This window comes from Cyprinodon variegatus, unplaced genomic scaffold (assembly GCF_000732505.1).
Source record: "Cyprinodon variegatus isolate N-32 unplaced genomic scaffold, C_variegatus-1.0 Scaffold443, whole genome shotgun sequence".
NCBI lineage: Eukaryota > Metazoa > Chordata > Actinopteri > Cyprinodontiformes > Cyprinodontidae > Cyprinodon > Cyprinodon variegatus.
Genome location: NW_015150896.1, coordinates 434,429 through 458,154, shown reverse-complemented (window position 1 = coordinate 458,154; position 23,726 = coordinate 434,429). Strand labels below are relative to the sequence as shown.

The 23,726-nt window shown below is 40.7% G+C and overlaps 1 protein-coding gene across 3 annotated transcripts in view; it reads right to left on the bottom strand.

The window, feature by feature from the left end:
* The window catches only part of nrp2 (neuropilin 2), a 74,881-nt gene that overhangs the window by 2,661 nt on the left and 48,494 nt on the right, over nt 1–23,726 (bottom strand). For 2 of the 3 annotated variants that reach the window (XM_015388949.1, XM_015388948.1), the window contains exons 10-17: nt 23,106–23,285; nt 22,877–23,021; nt 15,655–15,735; nt 15,425–15,532; nt 8,962–9,227; nt 8,556–8,652; nt 6,133–6,165; nt 270–326 (exon numbers count right to left, since the gene is read on the bottom strand). In XM_015388949.1, coding sequence (XP_015244435.1) covers nt 270–326; nt 6,133–6,165; nt 8,556–8,652; nt 8,962–9,227; nt 15,425–15,532; nt 15,655–15,735; nt 22,877–23,021; nt 23,106–23,285 — 967 coding nt within the window. Of the gene's footprint in view, nt 1–269; nt 327–612; nt 4,017–6,132; nt 6,166–8,555; nt 8,653–8,961; nt 9,228–15,424; nt 15,533–15,654; nt 15,736–22,876; nt 23,022–23,105; nt 23,286–23,726 lie in introns of those variants that run through there. The other variant, XM_015388950.1, reaches the window with a different exon arrangement.

The following is a 23,726-nucleotide window of genomic DNA, read 5'->3' as shown; positions in this document are numbered from 1 at the left end:
ATTGCAAATTAGCCAAACCAATGGCATCTATAAATGATGAAAACATTACATGGAATGGCTCCTAAAACAGAAAGCAAAATCGACTTTATGTCATTTTAAGGACGGAAATCTTTAAGGAATGTTTTCCACACCATGAGTCCCTGAAATGACAAAGATTGAAACTATTCTGGAAGCAAAACAGAGTTCAAACTGTTTGTGGAAAGATGTATCTATTAAAGTCACGGATTAGCGTATTTTAAAATGTGTCTGATCATTCGGTCTGGCCTTACCACTTCCAAGCGGATCTCTGCCCATTGAAAGTCGCCCATCTCCAATGTGCCTGTTATCTGTCAAAGAAAAGGATGGGACTTTTAGCAGGAAATCACTTCACACCACACACAAGAAAGTCTTCAAAACACGGTGCCAAATAATGAACAAGGTCTTGCTTTTCCAGATCTAAGAAATATCAAATCTCCATCAGATTGCTTTATTGTAGTCTAGCGATGGTGCGGTGTTGTTTTGTTGGTGAGGCACCAAAACTACAGAGCGTTAAAACATGAAATGTGGTAAAGAACGAGTGCATCTTAGTAACAGACAGAAACCATCATTACAGCTGAAAACTGCAGCAATGAAATGTTGGAAGTTACAAAAGTGAATATGAAATTGTGCACAAAATGTTTGCGCTACCCATCCTCTCGCTATTTCATGTTTACAACATAATGGTATAAACGTATTAAGGAGAGGAAACCAGTTGAATTTGGAATGGGAACTCCAGATCTATTTTAATCTATATTTACCATTCAAATATTTCCATCTATGTGACAAAAAAACAACAAAAAACCCCACTAGGATACATAACCCTTGGTTACATTTGTCACTTCATCAAGTTTTGCATAATTTAATATTTTGTAGACCTAGCCTAGGTTAAATCAAATATTCTGTTGCACTAATTGCATAATAATTCATTCTTTGGAATCTCATATTTTATGTAACTTATTTTTTCCCCCAAAAAATATTTTATTGTACCACATTTTTATTAATTTTTGTCATGATCTCAAAGTTAATTTGAGTTACATAAACACATTCCTTAAATGATGTATAAATGATATGCTAAACCAAAAATATTAACATACTAAATAGCAAAGGAGCAAAATAATCCACAAACTCCCTTGCAACACAGCTTTCACTCTAAAATATAATTACATGTAATCAATCAGCAAACAATTTTGAGCAACCGAATGTTAGCTTTTGTTGCAACACATCTTTTCTGTCAATATATAAGATAAAACAAGCATATATATCAAAATAGAAAAATACGTCTTTATTGATAGAGAAAGTTCAATTAAGATACATTCCTGTCAAACACACAGTCATGACATTTGATAAAGGTTTTATAAGACTGCTCATTCTGTGCCAGGACAAGTCAAAACATAATGTTGAAATCCTTGCTGTCAAAGTTACGAGTGGTGTATTTAACATAAATTAAATTAAAGAAAGAAAGAAAAGCCAACAAAACATCAGAAAAGAAGTAATGTTTATTTCTGTCGGACTCTTTGACACGCCGGGTGGAACTTAAACCCGATGCAAATGCCAGTGTTCGAACGACATTAGTAAACTATAGTTGCTGCACTCTAATTGGGTTTTTAACTTTATTTCTTTGTGTCTTTCTGTGTTTGCTGCTCCTGGCAAGTGTTCAGGAGTGGGAGTAGCAGCTTGGCAAGAGATACATCTAGATGTGGAGGTCTTTGATGGCCGATGGCATTATTAACACTGTTGCCAGGACAACGGAGGTTGGCAACGAACTGGGCGATGGAGGTGCAGCAGATGGGAGGGAAAAAGTGCTTACCGCAGCCTTAATAAATGTTAGCCGTCCATTAACTAATTACTGCTATTAGTAGCTTGGTGGGTAATGGTGTCAGGATGGATTGACTAAGGTGTCCAGTGCCTCTCTTTCCCAGTTGATTTAAAAGCACAACGTGAGAGTGAGCCAAAAACAGTTTTCTTCAACGATAAAGGAATAAAAAGTGCAGCTTTGCAGCTTTATCACCAGACTAAGGTGTATTTTAGAGGTGTGGGTGGAAGGTGATGGATTTTATGCAGCTTTGACAAACCCTGCAAATACGCCCCAGTAAGCCGCAGCTTTAATTTCATTTAAACCAACTGAACTCGGGTCACTTCATCTCAGCTCTGTGGTAACTGATGGAGGAAAATTGGTGCGGAGTTTAGTTTGTGTCGGTCACATTTTTTGGGGGGGAAATTTCATCATAAACAATAAAGTTGGACTTTAAATCAGTAGTATCTAAAACCTTGTTTTCTCAATGTGAAGCTGTTTCCCTGATTTAATAAGAGCAAGTGCATCAGGAGTCTTTTGGCACGAAAGAATTCAAAAAACATAATTGGTGGATTGTTTTACAGATTTTTTCGTCAAAACTCGATGTTTGAGTTGGTTTAAGCTGGTTAAACACTAAAAAAACTGAGCTATGGATGGACGGATTCTTTAATTGATGTATGGATTGACTAATAGATTTTGCATTATTACAATCTGGAAGGGAACAAAGTCTGGAAAAGAGCTCATTTGTGTAGATCTGTCCACTGTAAATCATAATATCCTAAAGCTGCACATATAAACTGCAAAACACTTTACTTATGGCCTCCAGCTGGTCTTGTGGCATTGTGGGATTTGTAGGAGCATAAATCAAAAAAATGTGGTGATGGCCGACAGCTGTTTCTATTTACAACCACCCTAAAAACAACAAGCACATATTCGCGCTGAAAACACGACAAGGCTCGGCCCGGCGCAGGCTTTCATCTGGGCAGCTAAAAGACGAGGCGGAGCGATTGGGTGGGGGGGGGGTTTAACCGGAGTGGGTGGCATGGAGCACGAGTAGGAGTGGAACAACGTGCTTTATTACACCAGAGAGTCAAGATAAAAACACTAAACACTGAGGACGGCTGCATCCATCACCGACTGATGCCTTTATCAGGAGAGGATGAGCCGCTCAATCAAACGAGCTGGTTATCTCCATTTGCGATGCAGGGATTTAACTATGATGGATTCGCATTCCTTTTTGGTTTTAAATGTGCACATGCTCTGCTTAAAAGGACAATGGAGACATTTCTTTTCTTTCCACCCTGTGCTGCAACGCCCTCAATGTTGGCACATCTCACATCACAGCTACTCTGTGTTGTTATTACAGAGACACCATGAGCAGTATCTTTTCTAGGCTTGCCAGATCATTTCCACAGCTACAGCACAGTAAATGTGTCTCAGCCTAACAGTTTTCTTCTCATAGCCCCCCCTCTTTTGTCTCTCGGGTCTTGTTTTAGCCTGCCGGTTTGGCAGCTCTGGCTGGCTCATCCAGCAGAACCAGCTCGACCTCTGTGCCCCCCGCCGCCCACATGTCTTTGTCTGAGTCCATGCTGGGGTCATTCCAGGAGGACTGTTGGGGTTATGAGACGCTGCTAAATGGTCTGAATCAAGCTGTTCAGGAAAAATAACGATAGCCTGGGCTGCTTCGTCCTGCTCGGTGGTGCAATGACGTCAAGAGCTTCATTAGACAGAGGACCCAAACTGGTTCCATTAAAGATGCTGAGTGTCTCTTTGCAAATTTTCACTTAGTGTCACCATCACCATGATAGCAAAGTGGTTGTAAACAGGGGGTGGATCTGTAAGTCTTTGCAGCACTTCCACAGACATCACAAGTTGGCATCCAAGCGCCAAACAGATGCAATAAGCCAAGTCTTCCTTTTTTCTTTTTTTTAGCAGAGGGTGCGGTGTCGGTCCCGGCTGTCCAGCCTCACTGTCAGGACTGGTTCCACCCCTGGGGTGGCCATACTGGTGGACCAGTTAGAGTACTGGAAGCACTGTGAGGAGCTGTGATAGGCCACGGAGAGCTGGTTCTTCTTGGTGGCCAGGTGTTGTCGGCAGCAACAGAGGGCTCTGGCCAAAATGGCTACTGCCAGGAAAAGGAGGGCGCCGCCAGCAGCCATAATGTAATACCAGTGGATGGGTAAGGGAGGCACAGGAACGCCTCCCCCTGGTGGAGAGATACAGAGTAATTGGCCAATGGGAAAAGAGATGAGTGGCATTTTTTTTCTTGCTTATTTCTGCATTTAATTTGCTGCTTTCTATTCTTTTTACGATCTGCAGCTTACAAACAGCAGGCGTGCATCTCGTTCGAGCATGCACAAACATGCCAGTTGCAAAGAATAAAACAAATCCTCAAGACCATAAATTAAATAAAAAAGAAAAAGAAAACATGAAAGCATTTACTTCTGTCATGTAGCTCGGGTTGCAGTTTGAGGACAACTTTTCACACCAAGATCATCAAGAGATTTAAGTTGACATCATTCCAATAGGCGACTCAGACAGACGCAATGCAGTCAAGTCTTTTATTTGAAGCTGCAAAGATCTTACTTGGTGTGAACTGAAGCCACAACTATTAGTTATACAAGCAATCACACACATTGAATTACGGAGCTTCCTCTTCCTGTTTCACACTGGCAAAGGATGCCACATATAGCCCCGGGATCCATGCAGGAATCAGTGGGACACCCCATGGGAATCCAATAATTCAGAGCTCTCTCTTTTAGAGCTTGCGTTAGGTCTTTTATCTAGCTGGCTCACATTGGCTCATTTGTCCCAAGTTCGTAATTTATCCTGTTTCTTGTCTCGGCTTCTTCCAATTCATCAGCCTCCTGGCTGGTCCTCTCCTCCTCAAAGCCAAGGGCTGTCTCCTTAGAGACTATCTCCACAGATCCTCTATGCTCCTTCCCTTGGCTTCAACCTTCCCTTCCTTAAATTCTTGGTAAGAACAGATTAGGCAGCTTCCAGGAAGCTTGTTCTTTTCTATTCAAGACAGCTGAAATAAAACCCAGATGAGATTTAGGAATGTGAATAAACTAGTACCCACGTGAACTGAACAGAGACTATGAAGCAGAGCTCAATACTTCCTGGTTGTTGGACCGTGTCACATAATTACAGAGGGGGAAATGATGCGTGATCCTGCTACTTCACACCACACACACTCAAAATGCAGAACGGAGTGGAGGTACCCGCGCTCGGCGCTGCTCAGTCACTCTATCTGATTGCACACCGCTGGGAATACCGCCGTGTGCGGTGATATTAACGCCAGCGCCCGTGCACGCTTGTCGAGGGTTAGGGTATTTTTTTTATGGGAGCTTGAAAGCCGGGGAAATGCACACGCATCACATTCTGCAGTAAAACCCAGACAAGCCTGCATCTTAGAGGGCATTAGAGGTGCAGATACACTTGCATCAATCTGAAAGACACCTCCCTCCCTCTTTCCCTCAGATGCTCAAAACATTTTTCACGAGGCATAGATTTATTAAATCCCTCCAGGTTGTATCCTGGGAATCGGAAGCCCTTTTCAAATACCTGACTACATGAGGTGGGTTTGATTTTGCCTGCCTTGCAATCTGAGTTTGCAAACAGTTCTGCAGCGTTCCGTAAATTTAGGAAGATAGCATATATTTTTTTATTTTTATGTGATCTTTGTGATTTTAGTAAATAGTTTAGAGATAGTTTACTGACATGTGGCTGCTGATTTAATAAATGCAAATTAGTTCACTCTAGACAAACAGACTGTAATGTCAGTAAAGAAAGGCTTCTAGGCCAGATTACAGAAAGTATAAAAACCCCTTGGATTTGACCACGTTTCGGCACATTGCAACGCCAATGTATTTTTGGAGAATTTTATATGCAGAACAAAAAGAAAGTTGAGCTTGATGTTAAAAAACCTGACATGTATTTGTATCTATTCCCTTTAATCTTTATAGATCCGCATTTTACTGCAATTTTATCTGTAATCTGCATTCATTTTCAGTCTCAAACTGGTTTTCTTTCAGGATTGTCTTGTTTTAAAGCCAGTTGAAATATCAACTTTCCTGTCCGGAATGGAGAAAAACATCCCCACAAAATGAAACTGCCGCCACCACTGTCTGTGGCTGTAATGTGACAAAATATGAAAATGTTTAAGCGACGTTTTAGACTTTTCCCACACCCTGTAATCTCTACTTATGCAGTTAATACAATCAAAGCGAACCCCCTCCCCCAGGGTTGATGCATTCTGACGGGCAGGAAGCAAGACCAGATCTAGGAAGTAACATCCTCAAGAAAAAACACAAACTCACCTGAATTTTCTGGAGAAAACGCCGAGAAGGGCTCTGCGTGGACAGGAAAAAAGATTGAGACAAGAACAGAAAAAAAAGAAAACCTGTTAGATTACTTTAATATGAAAGAAAAATGTCAGAGAAATGTCACAACACTATCTTAATGAAATTCCTCTGATATCTCATGTGAATTATGGCATTTACTGAGCTTTTTAGTGGGAATGCAATTTCTTCCATGACATGACTTTGGTTGTGAGAAGGTGGGATTGTGCTGAAGGGGAGTGTGTGTGGGCTATGGGAGTGTGTTTACTCGTGGTGTCTACTGAAACTGGAGCAGGCTGGGAGGTTCTGGGTTGCTGTAAACTAACAGAGCAGAACCTTCACTTTTGATTGTCTGGAATGCAAACAGAAAAAAAAAGATGGAGCTGTGTGGGTCTCAGAGAGCTTTGAAAGTGGAAGAACGGTGGGAAAACAACTTGGAAACAAGTTTTTTTCTGCTTTTTTTTTTTTTATTGTGTTATATGATAAGAAACATCCCAGCATGCCATGAGAGCGGCAGGAGGAAGTAAGGAAAACAGGAGGCAGTGAAGGCAGGACTGTCATAAGCTGTAGAGCAACAGACTCTCTCAGGACTCTCATGGCACATTTAAGAATTAAAAAAATGGCTCCAAACGGAGGAAAAGGCATCTAAAAGCAGAGCTGCTTTCCTTTAATTACACACTAGTCCACCTGAGAAGCCAGCTCTGAGGATACGATGGCAGGACTTCCGACTTTGAACTTGCAGCCTGCTCTCTGATCTGTTTAAGACCCTCTCTGAAGCCCTTGCTTGGGCCAGATTAAGGCGGCTATGGTTGTGCTCGGCTCCCGCCCTACACTCCCAAAGCTTGCTTGGGAAACAGCCTCTCTAGTAATTCCCTTTGACGGTTCAAGGAAAGCTCTGTTTACAAATATGACAGGAGAGAGTGCAAGAGAGATAGATGGAGGGGAGAGGAAGAGGAAAAATCTAATGAAACATAGATTAGCATCTCTGAGACCCACGGGGTATTTATGGCCTACTTTTCCTATTCTTCTTTCTTTTTCTTTTTACTGAAGAAGTAAACGACGTCCCTCCCTCCTTCTCTCTCCCTCCTTTTTATCTCTGTAGTTGTTGGGCTCTTTGGTGAAGAGACTTGGATGGGAGGGCGAGTACTTTAAAGTGTTTACCTCCTTATGCGCATCAGTGTTCAAGGACCTCGCGGCTAAAAGGCTTTCCATACTTTGCATAAAAACTTTTCTTTTATCCTTGTACAATGTAAAACAAGAACTTTTTAACGCTGCTCCCTGAAACCTCATTAGATGTTAATTAGATTTTATGATAGACCAACACAAAGTGGCAAATCATTAAGTGGAAATAAAATCTTACATTGTTTTGCTTTTTTTTTTGTTTCTTAGATGGTAATCTGAAAAGTGTGGCATGCATATGATGTCAGAAATCTGCAGAATCATCTTTCATTCACCATTTTTTGGGGGGATTGTCCAGGCCAGTTCTGCAGATCATAGAGCGGTTTATGCTCATCAGTTTTTAAATCATGGCAAAGATTTTCCTCTCTATTTTTCTCTGGACTTTGACTACATCCATAAACGTTATCAACACTATATGGGGACACTTTTAAGCCTCTCTGTTCAGGGTTTTGGTGTTTCCATTGGTGAAGATGCCCAAATAATAAAAAAAGGTTATTAGCAGGCTCCTGCAGGACCTAGACATGAATAATGAGATAAATCAGGCCTTTTGTTCATATATGGAGTACAGCTACAAACATAAAAATGAACGGGCTTCTTTCATATCTAATTTAAATTATTCTTGTGTGTTTATGGTGATATTCCTGTTGGAAGGGTAGCCTCAGCACAAATCAAGGGTTTTATGGGCTCTGCCAAATTCTCTCCCATCTATTCCCTGTTTTTTGGCAAAAAAAGACAAAGGACTACACTGCAAAAAATATCTTAAAAGAAGCATATTTAACCTCAATTTAGGAAGGTAAGTAAGATGATCTTCCAATGGAATGAGTATTTTTACCCTTAACATAAGATAATTAGATATTATGCACTTGAAATTAGAGACTTCAGTTGTTTTTTCTCATCTTAGATGTAAATTGTCATATTCTATTGGCAAAGTGTCTCACTTACCTGCTCAATTCAAGAAAAAATGCACTTATATTATTAAAGAATTTACTTAGATTTCAATTTTCTGTAGTGGAAATAATAAAGCTGCAGTAGAAAACAGTAAAGTTTTAAAAAAAAAAGAAGTGAAAGTGTGTGATTGCTTTGCAATTCATTGTTGTGAAACTGAAGTGTAGAGGGAAAATCAGAATTGGCAACCTGGGGGTTTGATGATGGAGGTTCTTGCCCTATATGTTTGATTATATCTGAAGTGTCAAATTGGCCTCCTAAAGCGTTATGTGACCTACCTGTGCACTCTTTCAGAGGTGAGCTTGCACTCATGTGGATGTTGTCTATCCAGATGTGTCCTCTGGTGTTGTGCTCAAAGAAACCCTCTATCACAACCTAGGAGGCAAAGAAAGACAGGAAAGAAATGGGAAAATGCATGAGAGAGGAGACAGTGATAAGATGAAGGTAAGGTGGAGGCGAGGGTGGAGGCAAATAGAGAAAACAGAAAAGCAGGAGGAGTGAAAAGTTAATATGGTGCACTTAGCACTTGCAATAATGCTTTAGTTCTTTTCAGCTGCTGAGGATGGAGAAAAATTTAGCATACTTTATTTCTTTTTCCCCCAGACCCAAAAAATGAATTTCTTTGATTTCATAAACCTGACTCCCTTTTTGTTTAAATTCATAAATTCATCAATCATTCGCTACCTGGAATTCTTTTGGGGAGCGTGGCACGATGGTCCGGCCTTCTCTCCAGACGGTGGTGTGGTTGTCATGGAGCGACCACAGGAGGCTTTCGTCGTTAAGGCTGTCTCGCACAAATATCCTCAGGTGGCCCTTGGCTTCCCCCCACATCTGGTAGGAGAAGAGTAGGCAGAGGGGCCCGGCGTCAGCTGGCACAACGGGGCTGACGAGCCGAGCCCGCTGCTGCTCCGTCTTCATGCTCACATCCAGGTACAGGTAACTGTTGAGCGCTGAAAAGAAAGAAACTCTATTAAAATTCACAAAGCCCCAGAAAGGCATCCAAATTAAATTTACTTTTTGGTACACAGGATTTCCTTTTATTCAACCGTACAGTTTATATCAGCTGTAAATGAACACGTGTGAATGAAGGATGTATTTAATCCCACAATCTCTACTATTAATCATCCTTGTTCCACATAAGAACCGACTTCCCCACATTTGTCGACTCGTAGAGTGTTTTTACACGGTATGACATGTCAAACAAAAAGAAGCTAAGTGGCTAGCTTCTAACAGGAACAGGATCCTTGCTGCTAAATGGACACAAGGAACAATAGGGGTATGACAAATATAAACACAATAAAGAATAGAATAACGAAGACCATTCATACATGAAGTTTGAGCCAAGACTCTTGTTCCCCTTCCAGGTAACTCCTTTAGCCACAAAAGAAGCCTTACCACACCACTCAGTTTGTTTACACCAGAGGATGTTTAGTTTTGGAATTGGACGCCGACAAGGATTGTGCTGTGAAAGACGAGCGGAGCCAACTGTATGAGAAAAGAGATTGAATGCATATGTGTGTGAGCCTTAGTGCCTCTGTTGAGAATTTCCTAAGTGGGCCCGCTGGGAAAAATGTCCAGCATCAACAATCTGCGCTTTAAATCACCTGCTTCATCATGAGCAACTGTCTATGTGCCGCTGGAGTCCTTCCGGGCCCGAAAAAAAAAAAAAAGAATAGGTAGCATAAAAGCAGATTACAGAATCAGTCTAAGGGTGTGAGTTTCCACTGTTTGCTTGGCATCAGAGAATAATAGCTTGTCTTGTTCAGCGGCGCGGCGACGCTCAGGTGCGCTGATTCAGACTGGACTTTTTCTTGAGCGGCTTGCCATCAGATCACACACGCTGTATCTGGGGGGAACAAATCTGTCTGGAATCTGACAGCCCCCCCCCGCTGCTGCCCACCATACGGTCAGAGTCGCCTGTTTCTGACACTTTCCATGCTGTGACTGTGACAGTATGTCCCATGGCCCTTTGCAACTCTGGAGTGAATGTGTACGTGTGCATTTTAGCTGAACTGAGGCATCCTCAGTGCTCTATAAAGGATTATATTACTCTTGGTTACTGGTTCAAAAAATTTTTGCACGTAAAATCTGAAAGAACTCCAGGGCTGTCTGCGAACGTCTACCATAACCCCTAAATTTGTGCTCCTCCAGTGACCATGGATGATCACTACTTTTCAAGGTGCATTGTGGGAAATTTCGAGTCCACTACTTTTTCATCCACTAGACGTTCGGACACTCATTTAAAATGGTGTAACCACCATATAGTGCCCTATATAGTGATCAGGGCGGACATTCGGACACAGCCCATATAAAATCCAGTGCAAGCACCTGATGCAACTATTTAGTTGCTTAGGTTTCCTAATGTTAGCCTGTTTCTTTTCCAGACCTAGGGGCAAGGTTGTGCATGCACGCAGGTAATGAACGACGTGCACTGAATAGGTTTATATTTTTAGTGGATGGTGAACTGAATTGATCAGTTTTGAAGTAATTACACTCTGAGAGTGAACATCACGCTCACATTCAGTTGATAACGACACTTTTGATCGGATAACGTCAGGTTTTACAGCACCTATTATGGCAAACAGCTCTGCAAAACTTCCATCAGTTTTGCAGAGCGCTTGGCAGAGTTTATGAACTAACAAAGGAAGATTCAGACAGAAAAAAACTCAATTTTTTGTGCAAACTGTGCCCACCAAGTCCGTGTATCAACCACGGCCACTTCAAGAGTTAAGAGTTAAAGCATCTAAGCAATCTTGGGAAATATCGAGTATTTCCCATTTCTTTCTATATATATCATGATCACATATTTAAAGGGGGGAATTAGAGGTTCTATTGTGTAGAATTGTGGCTTCATTTACCAAATGAACTTGAACTAGTTCATTCATAGGTTTGTGAACTTGTGAACTTCATCTTTTAAAAAGTGAGCTATGAATGTGAGCAAGTTCATTTTCATATGTGTGAACTGAACTTTGAGCTAGTTCTTTTTTAATTATGAACTGGCACAACATTGCCTAGGGGAAGGTGGCATGCTTTGCCCTACAAAGGCATTAAAAATCTATTTCACCATTTTATCTGCTGCCATGCGAGACAATGACTCAAACTGAGGGGGTTTGTTACCACATTTTTTACAAGGAAAGCATCAGAATGCAAAATAATCCACATGGCTAATTCTAGTTTTATTACTCGTTTCATGGCTGGAGGTCGAAAGGTGACAAGTTTGTGGCTTCTGGGTCACAGGGGAAAAAGGAGCTCTACAGAGGATTAAACGGTGATTTGATAGTGGTGAAATAATGATCCTTCTCTGGCAGAAATTTCTGACCTTTGACATTAGGAGGAAAATCAAAGGCACGTATGGCGTGTCTGAACGGCTGGAAATGATACTTCCAACATAAAAGGCAAAACCTGGCTAATCTGTGCAACCCTTCCTGATCTGCCTGTGATGAAAGAAGGCGCTTTGAAGCCCTCGGATACAAGCCGAACACGTCACGCCTCAGGAGCTGTGAGATTAGGCAAAGGACAGTAACTGCTATCAAGAAATATTAAGATTCCAAAAAGGTTAATGATTCCAAACTAAACAGTACTATGCTTTTAAGTGTGTTACGTTGGTGAAAAAAAGATTCAGGTTCTAGTAAGTTAAATTAATGACTTTTAAGAGCCTTTGAAAACAGTTAAAGGAGAACGTTATTCGTAATTTTCTACATTTAAACACCAGTAGCTCCCTCTGGATGCGGTTTTTTGTTAGATTACTGCCTCCCGTTGGCATATTAATTATTATTTTTGTGCTTCATGCTTGGTTTTTGGTAAATAAAGCCCTTCATGTATATTTACAATAACAATAGCACTTAAAAAACTGTAATATACTGCACCTATAAAGGGGAAACAAGGAAGCAATGAAGCCAAGCAAGTAAGCACCTCCCAATATAGTAGTGAAAAAATTATGGAGAATAGTCAAAAATCCAGTTTAAAAAACATATAACATGACTATGCCCCTTTAAAATGTCACACGTGTAAAATTAGATATTTTATTTTCTTAAAAAGCTAATAAAATGTTTTTTTAATAGAGTACCTGAGTTAAATTGAATATATTTTTGTGCTTTTAAGCTAATTTTATCACAAATTAACACTTCTTTTTTCCTCCCCCAAAGTTATGAAAAATGGTTTAGGAAAGATAAAATTCTAATTATCTAATTATCTTATTATAGTCTTTTAAATACCATTATTAAGTGATTTCAAATAACAGATGTTATGATCATTTACTCAGTACTTGAGTACTTTTTTAAACAAATACCTCGGTAAAAATATGACAAAGTAGTGTTACTTTTACTTGTAACATTTTTTTGAGTATTCTACCCACCTCTGCTAGAATAGTTGTACGATTACAAAGGGACATGGGAGAAATAAAAACATAAGTTAAAACAGTTAATGGAGGCAAATTAAGAAATACTGTCGGGAAACGTATAGATTTGAGCAAAGAAAAAGAAAAAAACACTTGGGGTACCTTGAGGGAGCCTCTCATCCTGGCCGATCCTTGTGTACTTTTCTGAGATGCAAGAGGGTTTATGAAAGCATGCGCTTCTAGATTTGTATTTTATTCTTATGCTGTAGTTTTGATCCTCCCTTATGCATAAAGCAGAAACTCATTTTAGTAGGAAGTGTCTAAATAGATGGATTTCTCCACAGCATCATAAGATGGGAATCTAACCTAACGTTTGGGAATATCTACGCTTCTTTGGACTTCTTCTCTTCCCGCTAAGCTTTTTAAAACTAAATAAGCCTGTTTGTCATAAGAGGATGTATGTCGATGCCTGAAACAGCCGCAGTGTGTGTTTCCTCTTGATTGCCTCGGTTCATTTTCATTTTAACACCCTTGGTGAGCAGCAGGGCTGGCAGACAATGTTGCCGCCAAATTAGACTGGTTTCAATTTAAGAAAATTATTTTAATCAAATTGAAAAAAGCGACTGAATGAAGACGCAGTGGGAGAATGACTCCATTTAATTGTGGAGAACAGCGCTTTGTCTGGACCCACAGAAGTTGATAAACTTAATGCATTTGCGCTGGTGCAATTTTCTCCACACAAATAAAATCCTCCCTGCAGTTACATGCATAAAAAGCTCTCAGCTGATGTAGAGAATCATCAAATACCACAATGAATTTTAGAGGTGAAATGTTTACTGATTGTACTCAGGCTGGGAGTCTTGGCAGGAATATTCAGTTATTCAGCACTTTAGGGAGGTGAATTACAAGATGGAACATTACTGTTTCTTTATATATATTGACTTTTCACTTCTCATTTGGTAGCAATATTAAAATCCCAAGCTTAAAGTTTTTCCTCTCAGTTTCAGACCTTGAATCATAAGTTGAATCCCAAACAATTTAACAGCTGTTTGTTTGGATTTGCCTGTTAATTTCTTCCTTCACACATAAAAAAGAAAACCTCATGGCCTTTTTCCTAAAATGGACATCAATTAAGTCATGCATACACAATATTTTCATCTGAGTACAAATGATGGCATCCCAAGACATTTTTTTAGGACTCTCTTAATTCTATCTGGAAGTCAAAGTCATAGCATTTTCATCATATTAACAATCTGAAGTCATTTTCACTTGGAAGCGGGGATGAAAGCCATTTTAAATCTTTGCCAGTATTATATGCTAAATTGCTACTAAACTTATATAGCGCTTTATCAAGTCCAAGGACCCCAGAGTGCTTTGCGCTACATTGATTCAATCACACATTCACCTGCTGATTTTGGCAAGCTGCATCGTAGCTGCAGCCCCTGCCACACCTTGACGATTTATCATCATATGACATTATATGCCTGAATGTGCGAAAAATCTGGCAAAAACGCTGACATATGTTGGATAAGTTATTGGGGGAGTTTTGTATAAGTTTTGATCATGCTGATGCACGCTAAAGTACACTGAAACGTGCTGGCTCACGTCTACATATGGCAAGTACGTCTTGACGTATAACAGCGTATGCCATGCGTACATAATTTCCATAAATTATAGGAAGTTATGTGATCTTTTACATATTTTAAGTGTAAGTTACTCATAAGTCTTGGTGTGTAGCTTATCCGAAACCTATGAGTAACTTGTGCATAACTTATCCGTAACTTATTTCCAACGCATATCAACATATTTGGCGTGTTCCAGACGACTCCTGAACGTGTTTCTAACTTACAGCTACTGTTTAACGGGGTATTGGCAGCGTTTTGGTATAAAAGGGGGTTCAGAGGAGGAAACCGTCAGTTCTCCTCCAGACTGCATCCCCATCATAGGGTGAGCATGAAGGTGAGTGTGATGGATCCCCGCTGCGTTCACGCCGACACCCACGACCAACAAACTACCTAGCAGACATGACGCTGAATCTGCTGCGACTGAAAACCTTCTTTCTTTTTCTTTATTCTTTTTTATATGGGTGGGGATAAACAGCAGCTAGGTTAATATTGCGATCAAAGACATCTTTTTATGCAGACCGGGCCCCTCAGGACCCCCACTGGCTTGTTACATTTCATTGCCATTATGCTGCCATACGTTATGCATAAGTTAGGCTGTCGACGTATATACGCTCTGGACTCATTATAAATACACCATGTATACGCCCAAAATGTAAAAAATACATAGAAAGTTTAGCGTATGCCAGCGTTTTAGAAGATTCTGGGACGTCAGGCACACGTTGTCTAAATCGCCATGGTCTGACAGGGCCCTGAGTAAGGCAGCTGAAGTGTTTCACCCAACAACAAAACGACAGAGACAGATCAAGCAGAGGTTGAAACCAGCAAACTATTGGCGACAGGATGAACCCCTACATCTTAAGCCACCATTGTCCCTTTCAGATGATGGTGTGGACTGCCAGTCAGCTTGCTGAAACAGGGCCTCAATTTCAAGAGATAAAAAGCCGGCTGCCTATGACTACATTCTGGTCATGAACCATAACAGGTCATGATGTTAACAGCAGTTTGTACTTTGTACGAGTTGCATGTGTGGTTACCGTGGGAAAAAAGCCCAACTAATCAACTAGGTAGCAGAGAAACTGAGTGTAATTCTGTATTTCCAGGTTCTGTAATATATATAATATATTTAATGCATTTTTTTTTGGAAGTGTGTTCTTAAACCTTTTACTTGAAATCTAGGGAAACTCACCATGTCTGTGCAGCGACCAGAACAGCGGGGCGCTGGGGTCGTGTGTCCATCCGCACAGACCGTGGTCAAAATCACAGACGCCAATAGAGGAGGGAGAAGTGGCTGTTGCTGGAACCGTGAGGAAGGAAAACAAAAATATCAGAGTCAGATCAGCAATAGGATATGCATTTGTTATCATGAAATTAAGCCCTTATTAAAAGGACCAGTAATCCTAAATGGGAGGCTGTTACCTGAAGTGGTGATGGGGACTGTGGTGGTTTCTGGACTGGGAGGTAGAGTCGGTGTTACGGTGTCTACTGGGGTGCTTATTTCTGCAGGGAAACACAGAACAAAAACCGGGATCAGGATGGTTAAGAACGGAAATCATACGCCTCTACTGCTTTCTTCGAATGTAGAGTCAAAACGACGGCACCTACTTATCGCTATAAAAACCCTAATAACTACGCATCACTCTGCATTTTATACCTTCAAACATTGGGGTCAAGTTTGTAAAATCCATTTTTTTTTGCCTGATTTTGTCAGACAGAAAACAACGTCAATAAAAAAGATTTGCTTAACATGATGGATTATTGTTTTAAATGTGAGAATTTACTTTTTTTTTCTGTTTAACAAATATGAAACTCTTTTACAACTACTTGCTTTGACTTTTGAGACTTTGGGTTTGTTCATTCTTACTGCAGCAGCATCATCTAACTGAACATTTTACTTTCACTAATCATTTTAAATAATGGCAGCATTTTTGTATATGTTCTTTATGAAGCTGATCAGAGTTTTCTAGATGTTTTATTCAGTCTACAGAATCTACAGGATATATATCAGTCACCAAACTCAACCCATGTTTACAGACAGCAGCAATTAAAACTTGAACCCCTGTTTAAGTTTAAAGGGCTGTAAATATGTGCTGTAAAGCAGCTCTAAACAGCAATTTTAGCATCTGCTTTAACTGCAAAAGACTCCCGCTTTTGTCTCCTGCCAGAAGCATGAAGGAACAGAAAGCCTCCAAAACACCCGAGAGGGCCCCTGTCATGTTTTGTCTGCGATTTCAGGCGTCAGAATCTGTCTAAGACACACACTGGCCTAAATGTGCATACACTCACAGACACACACGTCTGACAGTATAGCTGACGGATGGACCGACTCCCCTCGACCTTGGATGGGATGATCACAAACTGAGCCGAGTCAGCATGGCTGTAGCACACACATTTATAAACAGATGCTCATTTCGACATTCCACTGTCTTTAGATGTTTGTTCAAGTCTTCAACTTCCATGCACATGGACAAAGGGTGGGCAGAGAAAGTGAATGTAAACCTGCTGTTTCACTGCTTCCCTGTTTGTCATGCATGCTGGTGCATTGGAAAACATGTGGGTCTAAATCTGAGGATATGAAGCGGATTTTGTGGAACATGTCATGTCTTTGAAATGTGTGGGTTGCTTCTTTTAAAAGGGCTTTTTTTTTTGCAGGAACCAGGCATTAAATGAGCAGAGAGAGAAGGAGAGCTAAAGTAATGTGGGGCACCTACTCTAACGTGAATTGTGTACAGAATGCCTAGAGTTGTGAAAAAAAAGACAGGTTTATTTGACTGAAAAAGTACTAAAATTGTTGTTTTATATTTTTTGATTGGTTCAAAATGTATAAATATTAGGGCTGAAACACTTAATCGGATTAATCGATGATTGAAATAACCACAACTAATAATCAATTAATCATTAAATGGAGTATAGAGACTCAAAAACATACCTTTAGAGAACAGAACGCCCAACTTAGAGCAGGGATTGCATCAAAATTGTAAAAAAATGAATAAACATCTGTCAATATGCTCTATCCAGAATTCCTCAAGAGGAAAAGTTTTAGTTTCAATTGGTTTAATTCCTTAAAAATTTCCTTTTGCTATCCGATTACTAATTGAAAAAATATTTGACATTAACTGATTAGTAGAATAATTGTTGCAGCCCAAATAAATATTTAGATCTGGTTATGATGCTAACATCATTACGAAAGGATTCTGCACCAATGGGAACTGTAGGTTGAAGTGAAGTTAGACAGAACTCAGGTGTTTGCAGATCCTGGTAGCTTCATGACAGATTTCAGAATTGGCTTCTTTAAATAGAAGCAAAACGAAGGGAAAGGATCGGTGCAGCTATTGAGTGATTGTGCCAACCTCCACGAGTAAAGGGGCTTAGAAGGCATGTCAAGCTTGCCGCTTTTTCTGGTAAGAAAAATTGGTAAGTTAAATGATGCATTACCACTAGCTCACCTTAGACTGGCTGGCAAACACTAGGGCTGTGTCCAAACGTCTGCCCTAACCATTAAATCCCGCAATCACTATATAGAGCAGGGAATATATAGTGGACTTTATATTAAACTCAGTTAACTGACCATTAATCGACCGGACAGATGATCACTACTTTTTAAGGTGCATCGTGGAAAATTTTGAGTCCACTACTTTTCATTCACTAGATGTTCGGACACTCATTTAAAATATTATAATCAATACATAGTGCCCTATATAGTGATTAGGGTGGACATTCAGACATAGCCTAATAGAATGAGAGCAGGCAGGCGCCTCTTATTGGCTGGAAGGAGTTAAAAATTTTTTTTAAATTTTTCTCCTCTAAATGTAGGTCAAATATGTTCTAAAATGGACAAAAATATATCTTGATCAAATAAGGTGATTTCATTTGTTAAAATAAAACGTCTCTCCAAACCAACCTTTCCCTATGTGACAAATACAGAAGCCCTAAAGCAATCGCACTTGCTTATCTCTATTAAAATGAAACTAAAGCACAGTTTATTATGTAGGTCCAGGATGGTTTAATTAGATTTAATGTTCTTGAATCAATAAAATTATGAACTGTTCTTTTCCATTTACTCAGATTATCTTTGTCTGCTGTTAAAATTCCTTAAAGAAATCTACAAAAGGGTTATTAATCCACAAATATTCACATTACTATAGGTAGTGACCAAACATACCAAAGTATGGCCTGAATTATTTTCAGTTTCCATGTCTTCCTATGCTTTTAAATGAGGGTAGTGGGTTTTTAAACCTTCAAGGCATAAAAAGGCCACAGTTTATACATTAAAAAACAAAAAAATGTGCACAACGACACACATGTGCAGCAGGCTGCAGCCGGAATGTGAAGTGGGAGTGTTATTAGGAGCAGATGGGTCAGCCTTGGTGTGATTACACAGAAGTTTTGGGGTCAGGTCTCAACAAAAGCATCACATTTATCAAGTGAACAAACTGTGTAAGCGCTTTTTCTTCCTCCAATGTCTGCAGCATAAAACAATTAGAAACATATTCAAACTGTTTTTCTGCATTGCTGTCGCTCAACCAGAAACATCTTTTGACATCGACGTCAAAGTGGATTCTTGAGCTTGTTCCATTTTATACTCCTTTGTCAGCTTTCCCTGCTTTGTCTCACTTAAGATGATCCAAAAAACTTTGAGGCCTGGATTCCTGATGAGCTCATGTGAGACGGGTTTCAAAGGGAAAACAGGCGCACCAAACATGTGAGAGAGAACAGAGTCGCACTGATTTACCAAGCCGAAACGCCTGTTAGTGCCACTACTCCAGCCTCCTGCTGGGGATCTTTCATCTCTCCTTGTGACTACCATTTAAAAGCTATGGAAAGCAAACACAATGTGATAGACAACCGATCGGTTTGGAGATGAGTGGGGCGCTGCCCCAGCTGGACAAATGGCAGACATGAAAGGGGTCGGTCCCAGCTGGCGACGGCTTCTGACATTAACCCAGCGTTAATGTCATGTCCTTTATGCCAGTCATTTTCCACCTAATGAGACGCTTATCGCTGCTGGGAAGGTAAAGGCAAGGAAAAGCAACTCTCTTGCAAGTTAGCGTCTTTCCGTCTCCCGCTTCCATCGATGTTTGCTTTCCCTTTTTATTCCACTCTGACCTTTGAGTTAAATTCTCAGGACAGGATGTTAAAATAAACCAAGAGCCAACACCTGTGTTACCTGTGTGCACAACTGAACGCTAAGAAACGTACATGCAGACACTCGATAGAGTCCATTAAGATTCCCAAGAACTCGGTGCTTTCAAAGGTCAGGCCCTGTCACGGCGTAAATGGGCTGACCTTTCTGGGCTGTGACAGCAGCGTCCAGCCCAACGGGAATGACTTGTGCATTCGTGCACATTGAGAAAGACAGAATGTGTGATAACGTATGTGACCTGCCTCCCTCGCCTCCAGCACTGTGCTCAATGTGTCCGAGTGCAGTGCAGCTGAGAGACCTAATAATGCAGGAAAAGTCCCTCTGCGGCAGAGCGCTGGCTGACATAACGTGTTTTGAGCTGCAGGTGGTGACGCAAGTCATCATCATTCTGCAGGATGAGGCTCCAAACTCTTGAAGCTGGACTCAGGGGAGAAGCTGACATGGATAATGCAGAGTCATGCACACATGCCTCCTCGGTTTTCTCCAGTTTTTACACCTGAACCTTTTCTTTCTCACACATACACACACACACACAAAGAGCATGCAGTCCTGCACTGAAAGACATAGCTCACTCTCAATGAATATGACTCAGCAATATGTCAGAAGAGGAAGAAAAATAAAATCTTAATTATGTAGAAAGCTTTTCTGTAAATCTGTCCCTGGCACAGTCACACTCTGATAGATGGGTACACAGTCCTATCCCAGAGGAACCAAATGAGAAAAAGAAGTAGGGGCGAGCTTTACTGGCTCATCACCACACATTTTGCTACAGTGCAGCTATGTTTCTGTCACTTAACCTACTACTCCCTATAAACCATTGGATCCCTAAAGTGTTCTCCATTTGAAAGAAGAAAACTGTTTCTGACTCCGACTGGGAAAAAAAGGGTCAACTTTAATCTTTGTAAAAGGAAATAAGATAAAAGGATGGATGGATGGATGGATGGATGGATGGATGGATGGATGGATGGATGGATGGATGGATGGATGGATGGATGGATGGATGGATGGATGGAAAGNTGGATGGATGGATGGATGGATGGATGGATGGATGGATGGATGGATGGATGGATGGATGGATGGATGGATGGATGGATGGATGGAAAGTTAGCAAGTCTAGAAATCTTGTTTCTTAGAAACAAGCTTCTGTTTCCATGTTTCTCATTTTTCATCAGGCCAATATGGAATTTATGAAATAAATATCTCCCCATACGACATCTACCCACCGTGAAGTACGGATATATCTGTGTAGAATAAAAAAAAAGTAAAAAATGTGACACAAGGCTCCTCCTAGAAAGATCGTACCACTCCTGTACAGCAAATGTTCCCCTAAAATGTTTTCTTTCTTTGTTTTTATATCATTAAAGATTCCATTAACAGACGTAAATACTGTCATATTTTCTTTTTATTCTAAATTTGTCTTGCATGTCGGTAAAGTGATTTTTGGTTTTATTCTTAGATGTAAAATGCAGACAAAGAAGCAGAACTCTTCCTTTAGTTTCAATGCACTTTCTAAAATGGCGCATTGTTTTGGGAATCGTTCTTCAGTCATGATATAAACACCAATTAAAGGAGAGAGGTATAGCTTTTTGAGCTTTGCTGCATTAAGTGGGATTTAAAAAGGAAGCAGAGGCCCATATTGAAGCTAAGACGCGACAAGTTTTAAATTATAGGTGTGGTCATGGATGTGTGAGGTCTCCTAGAAAATGCTGATTTTCTCCCTACGTATTCGCATTCCTGAGGTTACACATATTTGATTCAAGGAGTATGCAAGCTAAAAACAAACAAAAAAAGCTCGGCGTCTGAGGCAGCAGTGCAGGGGCATGGAAAAAAGGTACAATGGATGATGAGTAACAGGAGAAGGATGGGAAGGAGAGGAAAACAGGCAAGGCATGGTAACCAAAAAAGAAGAAAAACATTTACAGACCCACGCACCGGGCCTCAGGCTGGGAAAGGAAAGGACTATAACCATGTGCACAGAGGAGGGAGAGGGAACTCATCCAGCCTGACTGCAGTGGCTGGATGATATGTTAAAACATGGTCTGGATGGAGGGAGAAGTACGTTTGTTTCAGACGTCAGCGAGTGGTGTGAGCTGAAGGCGAAATGAATGAGTCACAGGATGTCAGCAGCACTCCGTTATCCCAGCTGAGTTATAATATTGTTAACATAAGTTTTGCATGCCACATTTAACCAAAGCCTTTAGTCCCTCTCCTGAATGTAAACCTCTGTTCAACTCATTTTGTCTTCCAACTTTCTGGTTCCTGTTTGTTGATCTAATTTGCTCCTGCCTGCCTGGTGGGGGTTTTTGTTTCATTTTTTTTATTTTCTTTCACTCATCAGTCAGCAGTTAATGTAAAACACATTGTTTCCTGTGTTTTGCAAGACTTATGGAGGGAACGGCGTATTTGGGATTCTAGGTTATAAAACAACACAAAGTTGCACAAATCATCTTAAAAAAAAAAAGAACACAGCTTTACAAATACAAAACTGATAGTTCTGCATGTATTTGTATTTATTATGTTATTTTTAGAGCATCTTTTCTTGCAAAATGCCAAATCTCTGTCAGAATGGACAGAGAGCATCTGCTAACCTCGCTTTTTCACCTAAGACTGCCCCATTGTTACCTCCATACCATCGTTCATCTACGTCAAGTATCGCCGTCCCTGTAGAAGGGAATGCATCCCCAAAACATGATGCTGCCACCACCGTATCGAGTTCAGACACATGTTTTGTTTGCGTGCACACCAGCAGTCTGTCACATAAACTTCAGCATTGAGGACTGGAAAGTCTTTTGCAAGATACCTTAGAATTATTCCAAAAAACGGTTGTAGAAAAATAATCACATGCCTGTGCATGGTTATAAGTTTTCTCTGTCCAAACAGGTTTTAAAGGAGATGCAAAAGATACAAACAAGCCTAAATGCCCCTGATGAAAAGCACCTTTAATTCCAGTCAACGCATATGGACCCGCTCATTGCTCTGCGGATTGTTTGGTAAATATGTGTCCGGCTCTGTGCGTGTGGAGCTGCCCTGTTCAGGCGCAGCAGAGGGAGTGGTAAACGGTAACCGTGTTAGTGTGTATGTCAGCGAGAGTGTGTTTGTCTCCGACGGAGCACAAAGATCACATCTGGCCAACAGACCATGCTGGAAAGTGAACAAACCGGCGCTCTCACTTGCTGGAGATACATTCCTGTAAACCAAACCTTGTTCAGATCCCTGTTGAGCGTTTGGCGTGCAGAAACTCAGCGAAAAGGAACTCGACTCCTTCAAGTAGAATGGTTAAAAAAATCGGAGTGTTTCACAGTATTATCGCCTCCTTACTGTTTCCCAGTAAATCTTCTGTCTCTTCTCACCTCAGGCCGCCTCTAATGACTCTCATGCATATCTAATATGCATTCAGCCTTGCCTATGCTTCGATCATTCAAGTCAGTGCAGGGTGGAAAATTATTCAAATTCTGCCGGATCTGCAGTCTCACAAGCAGAAGAAGAAAGACGTCCTACCTGGAAGGTCGCATCCTATGATCTCCACTCTCATCCCAATCCCTCCAGGGGACCACCTCTCTGGATACAGCCTGATGTACTGCGCCACTGTCTCCTCGAAATGACGAAGTTCTGGGGTGTCGTATTGTGTGTTCCCCTCAAATATCTGCGCAAAAATATATAACACTGAACTCACACGCATAGGAACCATCAGAAGGTAATTTTCCATTAGCTCCCCTTCTCCACCCACCTTAGGTTGGCTGGTCCTGAAGTCCATGATGAAGTTCCAATCTTTTGCATTCAGGCTGTATGCTACTTTGTACTTCCTGACGAAGGCCCGGTTGTCTGTGGCAGGTCCACTACCTGGGTCTCCTCCCCGCGCTCCCTGGGTTATAACTCCACGTACTGTCTTGGGAAGACCGAGGTCCACCTAGATGATTGACATTGAGTCAGCATTCATAGAAAAATTCCCCATGTTTAGATGTTTATCAACTTAAAGGCTTTTAGGTCTTTTGCAATCATTAAAAAATATGTTCTTCCACCACCATGTTTAGTAATAAGAATTGTTTTTATGATGGTGTGCAATTGTTTGGCATGCTCTGCTAACTCATTTTCACGTCTGCTTGTGTCATCTGTGTTCCCATCACTACAGTATGTGACCTTTAGCATTTGAGGCAATGTCATTTTTTGTCCAGTGTGGCCATCTGCTGCTGTGAAACTCTGTCCAACTGGCAAAATATTACATTTGAATGCATGATGCAGAATATAATGCTTGAAATATATAAGCCGACATTATTTTAGTAGGACGTCCTTTGTTGTAGGAGTGTCCTAACATCTTGTTCCTTGGACTAATAATGTTGTCAAAAGTATT